Below are 15900 nucleotides of genomic sequence, written 5' to 3'. Positions count from 1 at the left end.
TGATATCTGATTACACGCTGTTATCATAAAGGGACCCTGTGCTTTTTCAGGCAAGGTGGGCTTAAGTCAATTTTGTTATACAGGAGATATTAATTTGGCGCAGTGGCTGAACTCTTTGTTCATTTCAGAGCAACACATTATTCCTGAGATTTACTGAGATCACATGAAAACAGTTCTTGCACCCTATTTTTGTGCCTTAAAGTACCCATAATAGTGACATTTTGATTGGCTACAAATCAGGAAAACAAATTGATCTCTCTCATTCTACCTGCTGGGATTATTTTGGCTAAACATTGCATATCCATAGCAACATATGGCCAAAAATGTGCGGGCCCCAAGTCACTAAATGTTGCTTTACAGTGTCTATGGGCAGTTACAGTAATTTAGTAAGCACAAAACACAGAAACAATACAATACGATAACATTTGTAAAGCGCTTTTCTCCCATAGGACTCAAACCGCATTTATATGGAGGAGTGCAACTAAACATGGTCTGCATCCTATACAGCCTTACATCTTTGATAGTGCTGTTTGCACTATTGACTGGGGCTTTAACTTCCTAAATGCTGTTGGATTCCAAGGTTTTTGCAGTCCAACCATGCCCATCCATAGTATAGCCTGGCCTTGCAACCAAGGCAGAGGCAGCCAAGTGGTCATATGGCAAAAGTGGGGTAGCAGTAGAGTCTATAGTGATTTCTCATAACACTATAGGAACTCACTGCAGCTCCTTACAGTGGTTAGTGAAAACAGGCAACTATTAAGTACTACTATGGTGACACAGTAACCCCTTTCATATGGAACAACTAGCAATCTTGGCGCCCGGATACCTTGATACCAGATACTACAGGCACTTGTTTTATAGACCTGAGGAAGCGGCTGCGGGACGCGAAACGCGTTGTCCAGTGCACAATTAAAATCGATCTATCTAAATTAGAACTTCTACTCGTTTATGTCCCACCACACACCACCAAGGTAGGACAAGCTAATTATGCTTTTTGTTTGAACTATAACTATAGAACCAAAAAAGATGCATATCAATATATAGTACTACCTTTGAAAGAACTTACCCGGACCGGGCGCCTCCTACCCGTATTGAACCTGCTGTAGTCCCTTATATTCTAAGGGTGATTTTCAGTCGAGGGCCCACCCGACCGATATAAATCCTTTTTTTGGAGCAGCGACCGTCCGGAAAGTTAAAGGCCGAGTGGGGACGGTATTCTCCCCACCTGCGCTTACGAGTGGTTGCCTCTTCCGCAACCTACTTTTGTGAGTATATTTTCAAGTGTTTTTTACTTATACTGACCTAATAATGATATTGCACCAGATTGGGCTCCCGGACTTCTCTGTGCTTTTTCCTCTCTACCACTAAACTAGCAATGACTCTTATGAAGAGAAAAGGGCATTTATTGTATCAAGAACCGCAAAATCGTTGTATGAGAAAGCGTTAAGGTCTCTTCCAATCGAATATGAAGTTTATAAAGTAGTTGGTGGTCCTCAACATACTATTTAGGAGGAATTTTACCAAACGATAAATAGTAGGGACAAAAAAAATCAATAACATACAATGGGAGAAGTTGAAAAATAGAAGATACTGTAGATCAAAGAAATGATTTGATACCCGCTGCGTAATTCGTTCATGTTGTTTGAGCCTGCAGGACATCATCTTTACTACAGAGAAGAAAAAAAAGATAGCAACTGGTATTATCTATAAGCACATTAACAATGTATCAAGCTAAAAGGGGTGTGTGTGTGTGTTATATATACACACAAACATGCAGTCAGGTTCATAAAAATTGAGACAAATGGATTTGGAATTAAAAAAACACAACATGCTTTAAAGGAAACCAGAGATTAACGATTCACACAAAAACATATCAGTCGATAGCTTGTAAAGAATAAATGCTCTACCTGATAATTTCGCCACTCTGGTATGCCTTTTTGAGTTTTTTTTTTATCCATTATTGCTCCAGGAAAAATCCAATATGACCGCCGGCTCATATCCCTTCTGCTTCCAGGTTATGAGCTGTTCTGGATGTACTGTGTAGGCTCTATGAAACTATAGTCAAGCAGGGCTGCTGCTGCAGGCTTTCATCGGTGTGCTTTCAACTTTTTTATTCTGGTATGCTGTGTGGCTGCCTGTAGGAAGTGTCTCTCATAGAAATGAAACTGCATACAGTAGATAATACTGATGACTGGCTGCACAGTGCACACAGATCACACTTGTCTGTTTCAGAGCTTCTTTCTGCAGGAGCAGCCCCTCCCATGTCATCAGCTGAGTATGCAAAGCAGGAAAGCTGAGCCAGGAGAGGGCAGGCTTGGGCTTGAAAAGACTCCACAGAAGACTGACTCAGCTATAATGATTCCAGGTCAAACTTAGACTGAATGCTCAGTCGGGGATTCTTATCACAGCTGATAACAGACAGATTAAGCAGAGAAGAATAAAACTAAAAGCAGGGTAGGTGTTTAATGTCATGTTCCCACTGATACATGTAATAAAATACATGAGGATGCTTCATCTCTGGTTATCTTTAACTGCAGATTGTCATCTTTAATTTTAGGGTATTTACATCCAAATCAGGTGAATGGTGTCGGAATTGCAACAGTTTACATATGTGCCTCCCACTTGTTAAGGGAGCATAAGTAATGGGACAATTGGCTTCTCAGCTGTCCCATGGGCAGGTGTGTTTTTCCCTTATTATCACAATTACAATGAGCAGATAAAAGGTCCAGAGTTCATTTCAAGTGTGCTATAAGATGAGATCCAAAATGCTGTCACTATCAGTAATGCAAGCCATCATTAGGCTAAAAAAAACAAACCCACCAGAGAGATAGCAAAAATATTAGACGTGGCCAAAACATCTGTTTGGAACATTTTTAAAAAGAAGGAACGCGCCGGCAAACACAGCAACACCAAAAGACCCAGAAGACCATGGAAAAAAACTGTGGTGGATGATCAAAGAATTATTTCCATGGTGAACAAAATACCCTTCACGACAGTTGGCCAGACAAAGAACACTCTCCAGGAGGTAGGTGTATGTGTGTCAAAGTCAACAATCGAGAGAAGACTTCACCAGAGTGAATACATAGGGTTCACCACACGATGTAAACCATTGGTGAGCCTCAAAAACAGGAAAGCCACATTAGTTTGCCAGACATCTAAAAAAAAAAAAAAAAAAAAAAAAAGCCTTCACAGTTCTGAAACAACACACTATGGACTGATGAGACCAAGATCAACTTGTACCAGAGTGATGGGAAAAGAAGAGTATGGAGAAGGAAAGGAACTGTTCATGATCCTAACTATACCACCTCATCAGTGAAGCATGGTGGTGGTAGTGTCATGGCTTGGACATTTATGACTGCTAATGGAACTGGTTTTCTTGTATTTATTGATGATGTGACTGCTCACAAAAGCAGCAGGATGAATTCAGAAGTGTTGTGGGCAATATTATCTGCTCCTATTTAGCCAAATGCTTCAGAACTCATTGGACGGAGTGTCACAGTGCAGATGGACAATGAGCCAAAGCATACTGCAAAAGCAAGCAAAGAGTTTTTTTGAAAGGAAAGAAGTGGAATGCTATTCAATGTCCAAGTCAATCCCCTGACCTGAATCTGATTGAGCATACATTTCACTTGCTAAAGATAAAACGGAAGGGAAAATGCCACAAGAACAAGCAGGAACTGAAGACAGTTGCAGAAGAGGCCTGGCAGAGCATCACCAGGGATGAAACCCATTGCCTGGTGATGTCTATGTGTTTCAGACCTCAGGCTGTAATTGACTTAAAGTATTAAAAAGTGAAAGTGATTTATGATTATTATTCTGTCCCATTACATTTGCTCCCTTAACAAGTGGGAGGCACATATGCAAACTGTTGTAATTCCTACACTGCTCACCTGATTTGGATGTAAATACCCTCAAATTAAAGCCGACAATCTGCTGTTAAAGCACATCATGTTCGTTTAATTTCAAATCCATTGTGGTTGCATATAGAGCCAACAATGTTAGAATTATGTCCATGTCCCAATATGTATTGACGTGTGTGTGTGTGTGTGTGTGTGTGTGTGTGTGTGTGTGTGTGTACACACACAGGGAATATTGCTTGCTCGGCTAATGGACACAGCCATTATTTCCCACAATGCAACGAGGTGCACTGACAAAAAACTCTCAGGGCCATGGTCTTGACATCACACTGTGGGAGGGGTTTCACCACAATATCAGCCACACAGATGTCCCAGTTGCACTACACAAGAAAAGGTAAAGATTTCTTGTGGGAAAGGGGTTATTGGCTACTGATTGGGATGAAGTTCAACCCTGGGTTAAAGTTCTTCTTCAAACAACAATTTAAAATGTTCCTATATTTTTTCATTACTGATAAATGTACTGCTTCCAAAAAGATGCACTACATATCTAAAGTTCTTGTTCTTCCTAAGGTCTCATTAACATGGACACCCGTCCTTGTAAAAGGGTCGTTAGTCAGATGCTGCGCTTGTAATGCATCAGAAAAGTCTCCATGACGCTGAAAGCAAATAGATCGGATGGCCTTTTGGTGATTTCTTATGGATCCGTGCTCTGTTCTTTGCCTAGAACCACATATCCCCAGCCTTCACCAGTATTCACCAGCTATGACAGTCACCAGAAAGCATTATAATTGCTTGTGAATGCATTACACTGTATAATTTAATTTATTAATGTAAATGTATTTAAGGGTGATTAAACAGGTTACTATTCCGTTAGCCGGGCGCAACCACTAGGTGACGTTAATTACTATTCCCCCTCCAGGCCGCCATGGATTGTAGGGAAAGATGTAACTCTGCTGGAGGTTTATCGCCACCCAGTGGTTGCGCCCGGCTAACGGAAAAAAGAACCTTAAACAGTTTTAAAATGGGCTCTAATCAGTAAAGCATTATATTTGCATTATTAATTAAAGCCCTGTTTAAAGATACCGACACGTCACTAAAATTATTTACAGCAAAAAATGACTCGTGTCTAGTCCCATAATCCTTTATTAGCATGGGATTAAGGACTGATAATCTGTACAGGGCAGAAGAGGAGTGCAAAGGGACAATTTACAAGTGGAGCAGTGGGGGGGGGGGGGGGGGGGGATATATCACAAGCACATTTTGGAAGCATCACACAAACTACAAACTGAATAGAGATTGTTTCAATAATGCAAGTCTACTACAAATATATTCATGGACCAATTTTAAGACATTTTAAACCACACAGTATAAGTGTACTAACAGTTTAACATAAATCAGTGGTAACTTTGGCACATAATTATTAAGATAAGAAACTTCATTGCTCCTTGCTGTGAGTTGCACAGAACTAATTACATTCTAATATAATGCATTACACTATAATTATCTTGTAATGAAGAACTAATAAAATATAATTTGGTCTCTGAAACACGGTAACAGTTGTTACTGTACATGGATACTTCTTTCAGTTTCTAGAGCACATTTGTCCCATCATTTAGGCTAGTTTCTCATTACGCTGCAGCCAAAACATGGGCAGCCATGATGGATCCGAAGGAACGATGCACTGAGTGTGTCCACATCCGTTGGTGTCTGTTGTAACAGACATGTCAAAGATAGGATTGCTACCTATGACATGTGGAATTTCTGTGCGGTGTCTGGAAGAGTTTGGCAGGACGGAACTTTGTGCTCCACCACCACAATGAACACGGGTGAATGGATCCTTGATTCTGCCGCCATGTGTGTAGTGTGAATCTAGCCTTAGGGCATTAGGTTTATCCTCTCCTCTGTGTTCCCCAAAAGAATGTGGGGGTAATACACAGATATTGTGCTGTCTGGTCATTTTGTTAAAGGGGTGGCAATAAACAGCTACCGCTTGTCAGGTGACTGTGTGTCCAGAAGCCAACCACATGCAGAAAAAATGTTCGATGTCTCTGTAGCAGTGAAAATGATGCATGTGACAGCTGGACTTCGGTCCTTGTGATTCTAAAAAACAATAACATGCTAACCTCTGCTTCCAGTCACCAAAGCACTTGTGCGCTAATGTGAGCGGGCAGTAACTAAAGTTTCAGTAATAATTTCTTATGAGAATCAGTGTACTGCAGTCATCGCTGGGGGGGGGCTTCCAGGAGCAGCATTAGATTAGGAACAATAAAAAAAAAAAATCTGCAAGTGATGCCGCCTCAATGGAAGAGGTAACTACAGTATACACCTTTCATTACACAGCCTGTTTTTAATGTAAGAAGATATACATATATAGTAGAAACTTGGCTTGCGAGCGTTATTTATTCCAGAAACATGTTTTTTAATCCAAAGCACTCATATCAAAACAAATTGCCCCATAAGGATCTATGGAAACTCAATTGATTCGTTCCACAATCCTAAAACATTTATAGAAAAATATTTCATGCAAAGTACTGTACTTTATAAAGTAAAAATTACTTTTACTATAACTAACAGGATCAATGCTATCGGTTTGCTCCCCCGACCTGTGTGTGTGACTTCAACAAAGAAACTAACCAATGACAGTTGCTTTTTCCTACATTTAAAGATGTCACTCAATGTAACATTGTACAGTTACTACACTCTGATTAAGTCCAATCCTGCAGCGTCAAAGGGAGAAGAACCATCGCCTCAGTTGTCATGATGTGATGTCACATATACATTCTGATACATGTTATCACATCAAAGTCTCATTGCTTGTCTTGCAAAGTGCTCTTAAAGAGACTGTGAGTGGTGTCCTAAAAAAGAAAATGGGACTTACCTGGGGCTTCCCCCAGCATCCTCATGGTCCCCCTCCGCGGTCCCGCTGGTGGCTCCGGTAATGCCCCAACTTTGGGTGAAGTCGCGCGTGCTCTTAAGAGTAAACCGCCCATGTGCAGGACTCTTACGGCAGCCGGCGTGATGATGCGATGTATACGCAGCAGGGGTGAGCACGCGCAATGGGTACGCAGCAGGGGTGAGCACATGTGACTTCACCCGAAGTTGGTGCCTTAACGTAGATGCCAGCGGGAGTGCGGAGGGGGCCAGAAGGGGAGGATGCCGGGGACCTTGCAGGCTACGGTGGGCTGGAGGAAGCCCCAGGTAAGTCGTGTGTGTGTGTGTGTGTGTGTGTGTGTGTGTGTGTTGCATTATTGACATTGTTCATCTTCATCCTTAGAAATTAGACAAACAAGTTCAAAATAAAAAGAAAAAAAGTTAACTTTATTTTGTTATAAATAGTAATTTAATAGTTTTTATAAAAATAAATATATATGACAAGAAATTGGATTATATTACAATACAGTACAGTAAAAATTCACACATATCTAGTCTCTTAAAAACACTTTGTACAACGTTTTACAAAGAAGGCAAAGGTTTAAAGCTCACCTACATGGTAAACAAGAAGACAGCAAGACTAGTGCTGGCAAGTTCAGCACTGCACTGCACGCCTTATCAGCTAAAGCAGTGTTCCCCAAACATGACCTCAAGGCCCACCAACAGTGCATGTTTTGTGAAATTCCTCAGAGGTAATCAGCTCTGCTGAAACTGTAATTACCTCACCTGTGCACGTTTGTGGTTATCTGCAAAACATGTACTGTTGGTGGGACTTGGGGATAGGGTTGGGGAACTCTGAGCTTGGATTGTCAATTATCCTGATAATGGAGATGAATGGATTCCTCCCTTTTCTGGTCTCAAAATGCCAGTTTGTAGCTCTAAACATGTCACGGTCACCCATCTACTCAGTTATACAGTAGCTCCCCACAGATTAAAATTAAGTGGCACATGTAGAAGCAAGTGCCACCTAGTATTCATGGACGGAGGACCAAACACACCTACTTCACCAAAGCTTGAAAAAAGGGTGCCCCTTTATAAAAGCAATATTTTGCATCATTGTGAGGAAATGTGGGCACACCCTTTAGGTGCCACCGCAGGGGGGGTGTGTGTGTGTTTAAGAGTTAGGTATCGGTAGAGGGAGGGTTAAAAGTTAGGCATCAATAGAGCGAGTGTTCTGTGTGAGAGTAGGCTTAGGTTAAGTCATAATAAAATATTGGTAAAAATTACTGATATTTTACTTTCGTAATTCAGTACTAGAATATCGTTAATCTTACCTATATTCTGCTAACAGCAATCTCCTGTGCCCTTTTTTCCAGAAGCCTTCATTACATGCATGCCACTACACACCACTGGAAAATGACAGCTAAGGTAGATAAGACATGCAGGGTAGTATTGAACTTGTCAGCACTATTCTTGATTTCTGTCCTGTAGTTTAACTTTTTGTTGGGCTTTAACAGGCATTGTACGCTGCCAAACACGATTCCATGATTTCATTTTTACCCGTTACCATTTGTTAGAGATAACAGAAATGTAGGTGGTCCATGGAATTACACAGTGTATTGGTGAGCTGTAGACAATAGACAGTTCAATATGATGTACAGCGAAGAGGTAAAACATGCAAAAGTAAACATACATTACATTCATAGGCTAGAGTTAATTTAGATAGTAAAAGGCTAAAATGTCAATTGTAATATCAGTCATCTCATTCGAGGAATAATGCTGGGTACACACCGTGCGCTCCCGTACTCGATGCCCCGCTCGATTCCCGGCCGCTCGATTATTTCCGAGCGCATTTCGATGATTGTTAGGTCGATTCTCATGCAAAGTATGCTAAATCCACCTAACGATCCATCGAAACAGGAATCGGACATGTCGGAAATAATCGAGCGGCCGGGAATCGAGCGGGGAATCGAGTGCGGGAACGCACCGTGTGTATCCAGCATAAGATTTGATGTACTGAATTGACTTGTAGGCACTAGTTGGACAATAAAGCTGCATTTGTGAAAGTGATATACAGATGCAGACATCCCTGAAAGATAGACACACACATTCATTAATCATCAAGTTTGTGTGATATTGCTGGCAATATTACTGCCATCTTTCATGAAATGGCAAGCAGCAAAACAATGCAGAGATCTGTAAACCCACCAAGTCAGTTTTGCCTGTGAGGTAACAATGGGTCGTATTGAGAAAACTTGCCTCACGAGTTATCTCTCCTTATCCATTTCTCACTTTATTTATAAAAATAAGCACTTTTCAAAAAAAAAAAACAAAAACTGAAAATAAGTGGTTCCTGAGTAACATAACTTAAATATTTCTATCCTGCTTGCTTAATAAATGTAATAAGGTAGAAAAAAGATAAGGCAAGATAATAAATGATATACATTTTGTGAATCGACCCCTGAGCATTCATTTGGGTGGGATTTTTCTCATGTATTGCAGAGTTCTCCATATGAAATGTCAGGTCTGTTTTAATGTTGACCGAGGCATTCTGTTGATGGCATGACAGGAGGGTGACCAGCAGCCCAGGAAAAACCCATAAAAGACAAGTCAATCCATAGAGGATAGTAAACAGCACTGACTCCTGAGATCACTGTAAACATCAAGCTGTGCAAAGCAAATCACTTCTTTATTTTTCGTTTGTTTTTGTTTTCTTTTAATCAATCCTCCAGCATGTTTGATTTCATGAAAGTAACACATCTGCAAATGATTCTGTTTTCTCCAATTAAATTCCCTTTCCTTCTACCCTATACAAGCACGGTTTTCAGAGAGCTTGCCATTTCATGTTTTATGCTTACTCCAATAAATAGCCCCATGTGTCTATAGAAAAAACTCTTCCAGAGACCATAATGAAGATAGTATTTGTGAAGGCACTAAGAAATGAGAAGAGAAAAAATATGTGTATATTTACAAAATTGACGGATGTACTCCAATACTATACAGTATAAAAAATGCTGGGCTTTAAGATGAAAGTACTCTTATCCATAGCAGTGCACTTAGCCACAGCTTCGGTACCTTTCACATGTTAGTTTAAAAATATACATCACAGTCACAATATTAAACAAAGACAGTAAATTGTATACATATAGTGCAAGTGTAGAACCTCAAATTGCCATTGTAAGACACTGGAATGATGTTAGCAATGTATGACATCATGGTGGTTCCCAGCTTAAAACCACAGCCTGGGGACTGTGGATGGAATGGACGTCTGTAGTATGACAATCATAGCAGCACATAAGAAACCCTCCATTGCCATACAGCATGAGAGATATTCCGCAGGTGAGGAAACATTCATAACACCATTGTGCTACAAGACCATTAGTTATTTTCAAGTAAGTCCTCACAATGAAAATGAAGGTGAGGTATTCATATATTTGGTTTGGAGTGCACTTAGACATGGCATTAGTGCTTTATGCAGTAGCTGTGCAGTAGATTCTTCTTGGTCAATACTGATTTCATCACCCAAATACGACAGTGGAAGTAAACACTCCTTCTGTGGAGCTCCTTCTGTGGCTTAGATCCTCACAGGTGTCATTCTTTGAAGCTCACACTTCTGTATGCAATAAAAAGATTCTTTAGTTTCAGCTCTTCAGAACGCTTTCAGTTATTCTCATATATAAAATGAACATACGCCGAGAATTATTTCAGTGATCTTCCTTCTATTAACCATTTACCGCCATCCTAACGTATTAAAACGTCATGCTTACCGCTATTAACAGCAACATGACGTTTTAATACGTCGCGCATTCCCGCCGCTGCTACCGCCGTGTGTCCGCCGCTACCGCCGCCATTACCGTCGGGATCCCGTGCTGGGCGATTGGGGAAGAGGACTGAACAGTCCTCTACCCAATCGCAGTGCCTGGAGTGAATGGACGTGACCGCGAACAGCGGCTACGTCCATTCACATAAACAGGAAATGTAACAGTTTAATAAAGTGTGTAAAAAAAAAAAAAAAAAAAGTGAACACGTCCTATGAGTGTTCACCAGCGCCATCTTGTGGCCAAAAAGTATATTACACTTACAAAATACATACATTTTCAAGTATATACACATCATTAATAAAATTACACTTCCAACCCTCCCCCCAAAAAAAAACACTTGTAAAAAAAAAAATCAGCTTAAAAAAAATAAATAAATAGTTGCCTTAGGGACTCAGCTTTTTTTATTCTATATTTTATGGGGGAAAATTAATTTTAATTTATTACATAGGGGCTTGTAATTATGGCCAGAACAAACAGAAAAATAACCACTTATATTTCAAAATAATATACTGTCGCCATACATTGTGGTAGGGACATAATCTAAACGGTTTAATTATCGGGACCACTGGGCAAATACAACGTGTTTGTTTTATCCACAGGAGAATGTTTAATTTTAAAACTATAAAGGCTGAACACTGAGAAATAATGATTTTTTTCTTTTTTTTTCTGTTTTTCTCATTAAAATGCATTTAGAATAAAAAAATTCTTAGCAAAATGTACTATCCACAGAAAGCCTAATTGGTGGCGAAAAAAACGAGGTATAGATCATTTTCTTGTGATAAGTAGTAATAAAGTTATTAGGGAATAAAAGGGAGGAGCGCTGACAACTGAAAATTGCTCTGGTCCGTTAGGATAAAAACCCTTGGGGGTGAACTGGTTAAAATTGAACATACACTGGAAGATGATCTCGTTTTTAATGGATTGGATTCGTCAGTGTATTTTTTTATGTTTCATTATTATTTTTTAGAATTTATGTATTTAGTATTTATATAGCGCCAACATCTTCCGCAGTGCTGTACATAGTGTATTGTCTTGTCACTTAACTGCACCTCAGAGGGGCTCACAATCTAATCCCTGCCATAGTCATATGTCTATGTTTGTATCGTGTAGTGCTTGTATCATAGTCTAGGGTCAATTTTAGGGGCAAGTCAATTAAGTTATCTGTATGTTTTAGGGATGTGGGAGGAAACCGAAGTGCCCATAAGAAACCCACGCAGACACGGGGAGAACATACAAACTCCTTGCAGATGTTGACCTGGCTGGGATATGAACTGGGGACCCAGCGCTGCAAGGCGAGAGCGCTAACCACTATGTCACTGTGCTGCCCACTATTCCACCGTTACATTTCTGCTGAGTCAGGGCCATTCCACATTATATTTATGTGTTCTTTCTGATGCAGCATGGCTGAGATGTATGGTCATGGATGTGTGTGTGATGTCTGGAAAGCTCTGTGCAGCATAACATTGTGTGCAAGTGTGTGGAGCAATGTGTGACAAAAAACGATGTAAAATAATTCTACGATAGGAACAGAAACTGTAGTCAATCCGAGTGTTGGATTTTACGATGGAATCAGAACTGATCTAAACGACCCGAAACGACCCTGACGAAAAGATTGTACTGTTAGTGGGCACCTTTGCTAACACAGCTTTGCTTATACCACTCAGACTTTGCTGCATTGCTAAAACTCTACTACCTCAGTGTTTTTGTAACTTTGTTCTGAACACTAATTCATTATGCCGCTTGTGCTGGCTTGCATCCAATTGGTTTTCTCATCTGTGGATTATGTCATACCAATCTTGGATTATAGTCCTACTCATCTATGGCTTATAGTCATGCCTAGTTTGCTTAAAGAGAATCTGTACTCTGAAATTCTTACAATAAAAAGCATACCATTCTATTCATTATGTGCTCCTGGTCCCCTCTGTGCTGTTTCTGCCATTCTCTGCTGCAAACCTGGCTTGTAATTGCCAGTTTTAGGCAGTGTTTACAAACAAACTAACCAGCTTCTAATAGGCTCAGCTAAGCAGAGTGTGTTAGTCACACAGAGCCTGCAGGGGGTGTGTACAGCTTCTAGCTAATCACAAGCAGCCCTGCACATTCCAGTCTGACTGCCTCAGCCTGACTGTGCCGACTATAGAGAGAAGATTAGATCATATAACAGAGATAACACAGCTACTGTGCAATTAGGAAAAGCTGCAGTAAGCCAGACCACATTAGAAAAGGCATAGGAACTTATAGCATAGAAGAAATAAAGATAAACAATTTGTTACAGAGTCTCTTTAAGGCCTCTTTTCCACTAGGAAACGAGATTGCACATGCCACAACTTAGCCACAACTGGACTGTGATCCGTCGGGTGATCGTGATACTGAACAGGTTAATATGCCCAGCTTGTGATAGTACTGGCAATCTGTTTTTATTGTGATTTCTCAGTTATTTAAAGAGGAACTATAACCAAGGATTGAACTTCATCCCAGTCAGTAGACGATATCGCTTTTCCCATGAGAAATCTCTACCTCTTCTCAAACGGATCATCAGGGGGCTCTGTATGGCTTATATTATGGTGAAACCCCTCCCACAGTGTGATGTCAGCACCTAGGTATTGAAGGGTAGATTTATCATGACAGTTGTACAGACAGCTGGAGAAAAAGGGAGGCAGAAGTCCAGAAGAAGGATTTGGACTGGTGCCTCCCAACAACTAGCCCAACTTTCCCTCCCGTTTTCTTTGCACTGATTTCGTTAAATCTGCTGTAAAATCATGAGCAATGGCTGTGCCCATCATGTCATCATTTTTCTACATATATCAAAAGATTTGGATTACGTGGGTTCATATAAAACTTTGTGTCCTCTCTCACCAAGGCCAATGAAAGCTATATCTTAAAATATAGGTATATTTTTTAACCTGTACCAGCAGAATCTCAAACTGTTCTAATGGCAACAGCACTGTTCACCTTGTGTGCTTTACACATATCTCAATGTTATCTGCACAAGTTTAACCTTAGAAGTGGTACTACTTCATAAATGTTTGGGAGTTGTTCTAACTTTGAATTTCTCACCCCAATTAAGGTGAGTTATAGCTTGACCCCCACCCCCCCCCCCACCCAAAAAAAAAAAAAACCAATAACCCCCCAAAATGTTTCTCAGTATTGCACATTTTCCAGGAAGTGTCACAAGTGAAGACTTTTTTTCTAATGCATTTTAAATAGGCAATAGGGATTATACTGTAGCATCTGTATATGGCGGTTTGGTTTGTAGCTCAACACGCTGGATGCAGAAACTTAACTACTGTAATTACTGACTGGCCACCAGTATTTATTTTATATGATTTATCTTACCTACTTAAAAATCAGAAAGGGCAACAAACTGACTTACTTTTCTTCCTAGAGAATAAAAGCCGGGCACTAGGTTCCTGTACAAAATCTTCACAGCTTTATTTCCCACATAGGGTTAATACTGCCTGCATCAAGTGCCAGCTTTTCTATTTTATTTTGTTATTTGAATGACTTACTTTTCTCCTGATTTATCAGCAGTTCTTTCTACGGATCTTAATATGGAACGCTCTGGAGATAGTGCAGGGGACTTCATTGTGGATGTTAATGGTGAAGATATACGTATAGATGATGTCGATAGACCGTGTCTGCGCAGTTCCTGAACAGCCCGCTCTCTGTGATATAATGAAAGCAACAGTAAAGTACATCTCCAGGATTACCTACCTTCATAAAACATGGACCTTACCGCTATCTTGTAGACACTATTAACAGTAAAACTATTTTTTCAACAGCTTTAAAAATCCCATTTTCAGTGTTAAATACAGCAGTCATGTGACTACGTAATACCGACTGCATTGAGTTCAGGGCAGTGCTTCCTCCAATTGAGCACTGTAGAAAATGTGTCACTAATCTGTGACATGGTGCACATCCCGTAGGGCTGGGGAAGGGGGAAGTGGTATCGTTGAAAGTGGAAGTTTCCCAACAAAGTAAAGCTGGAAAGTGTGTGCATATGTGTGTGTGTGTGTATTCGCACTGTTATTGTCTTGTTTACTGTGATTATGAGACAGAGAACAGTGACAGAAGAAGTATCATTCAATAATGCTCACTGTCCTGAATGTCAATACCCAACAACACTTTATAGAATGTATTAATTAATTATAAAACAGAGCAGCATATTGTGAAAAGACCTGCAAATCTGTTCATAGATATCTTGCAGCTTGTTTTTTTTGCTTTAAGACATTTACCTTACTATTACATTTCTCAACAAGAGGGTAGATGCTGCGTTGTGCAGTAAATTCCAAAAACTCTGCAGATCTATTTTAAACAAGCATTTTACCATTGATACAGGGCTGGCAGGCCCTCATCACTTACCCCAGTGTTCCCCAACCCTGTACTCAAGGACTACCAACAGTGCATGTTTTGTGGAAATCCACAGAGGTAGTTAATCAGCTCTGCTGAGACACTAATTACCTCACGTGTGTATGGTTATGGTTTCCTGTAAAGCATGTACTGTTGGGGGGTCTTGAGGACAGGGTTGGGGAACTCTGACTTACCCCATATAATCCCTATTATGTATTTACCTTTCAAATTTCTCAGTGGTAAGCTGCCTCTTTGCAACATCAAAGTCAGACTGTAGCTGTGTGAGTTTACTTCGAAGCATTGCCACTTCACGAGCCTGCGTGTTCCTACAGAACAGTGGAACACACATTCAAATGTTACTATTGCATAACAGGGACATTCATCTTTAAAATCAATATTCATAGGTATTCAGTTATCAAACCACAGGAAAAAAAATACTGCAGATGTGGGAGGCTTTGCCCACATTAATAAATCAGGTTCCTGACACCGGGGTGGTAGTTCGGAGCACTTGCACCACATTTGATCCAGATGTCTGAGCGCTGGTGTTAATGAATCATATTGTTCCTCTTTTACTTCAGCTTTTAGGCCATCTTGCAATACCGCAGCTATATCCTAGTCATTTCTAAATACTGTATTTTTTGGACTATAAGACTCACTTTTTCTCCCCCAAAAGTGGGGGAAAAAAGTCACTGCTTCTTATAGTCCAAATGCAGGGAGTTCCTGACTTGTGAACACCTGCCAATACAAACCTCCAATACAAACCTCCAACAGGGGGAGAAACGGAGGACACAAGGGGCATAGAGGAGGACACAAGGGGGCATAGAGGAGGACAAGAGGACACAAGGTGGACAGAGGCAGACACAGGGGGGACACAAGAAGTACAAGGGGGCATGAGGTACAAAGGGGGCATAATCCACAAGATGCCCCTTCACCATGGAAGCAACAGGTTTAGTATATATTTTTTTTATCCTCTAAACCTAGGTGCGTCTTATGGTCAGGATCGT

The 15900-nt window shown here is 40.4% G+C and overlaps 1 protein-coding gene across 4 annotated transcripts in view; it reads right to left on the bottom strand.

The window, feature by feature from the left end:
- Nucleotides 1-1552: 1552 nt before the first annotated feature.
- CEP135 (centrosomal protein 135) overlaps nt 1553-15900 on the bottom strand; it is a 102272-nt gene continuing 87924 nt past the window's right edge. For 3 of the 4 annotated variants that reach the window (XM_068278582.1, XM_068278580.1, XM_068278579.1), the window contains 3 exons: nt 15118-15222; nt 14056-14211; nt 1553-1667 (listed from right to left, as the gene is read on the bottom strand). In XM_068278582.1, the coding sequence (XP_068134683.1) occupies nt 1634-1667; nt 14056-14211; nt 15118-15222 (295 nt within the window). In that variant the 3' untranslated portion in view covers nt 1553-1633. Of the gene's footprint in view, nt 1668-10140; nt 10342-14055; nt 14212-15117; nt 15223-15900 lie in introns of those variants that run through there. The other variant, XM_068278581.1, reaches the window with a different exon arrangement.

This window comes from Hyperolius riggenbachi, chromosome 1, assembly GCF_040937935.1.
Source record: "Hyperolius riggenbachi isolate aHypRig1 chromosome 1, aHypRig1.pri, whole genome shotgun sequence".
NCBI classification, from domain to species: Eukaryota; Metazoa; Chordata; class Amphibia; order Anura; family Hyperoliidae; genus Hyperolius; species Hyperolius riggenbachi.
This window is presented reverse-complemented; position numbering and strand designations above follow the sequence as displayed.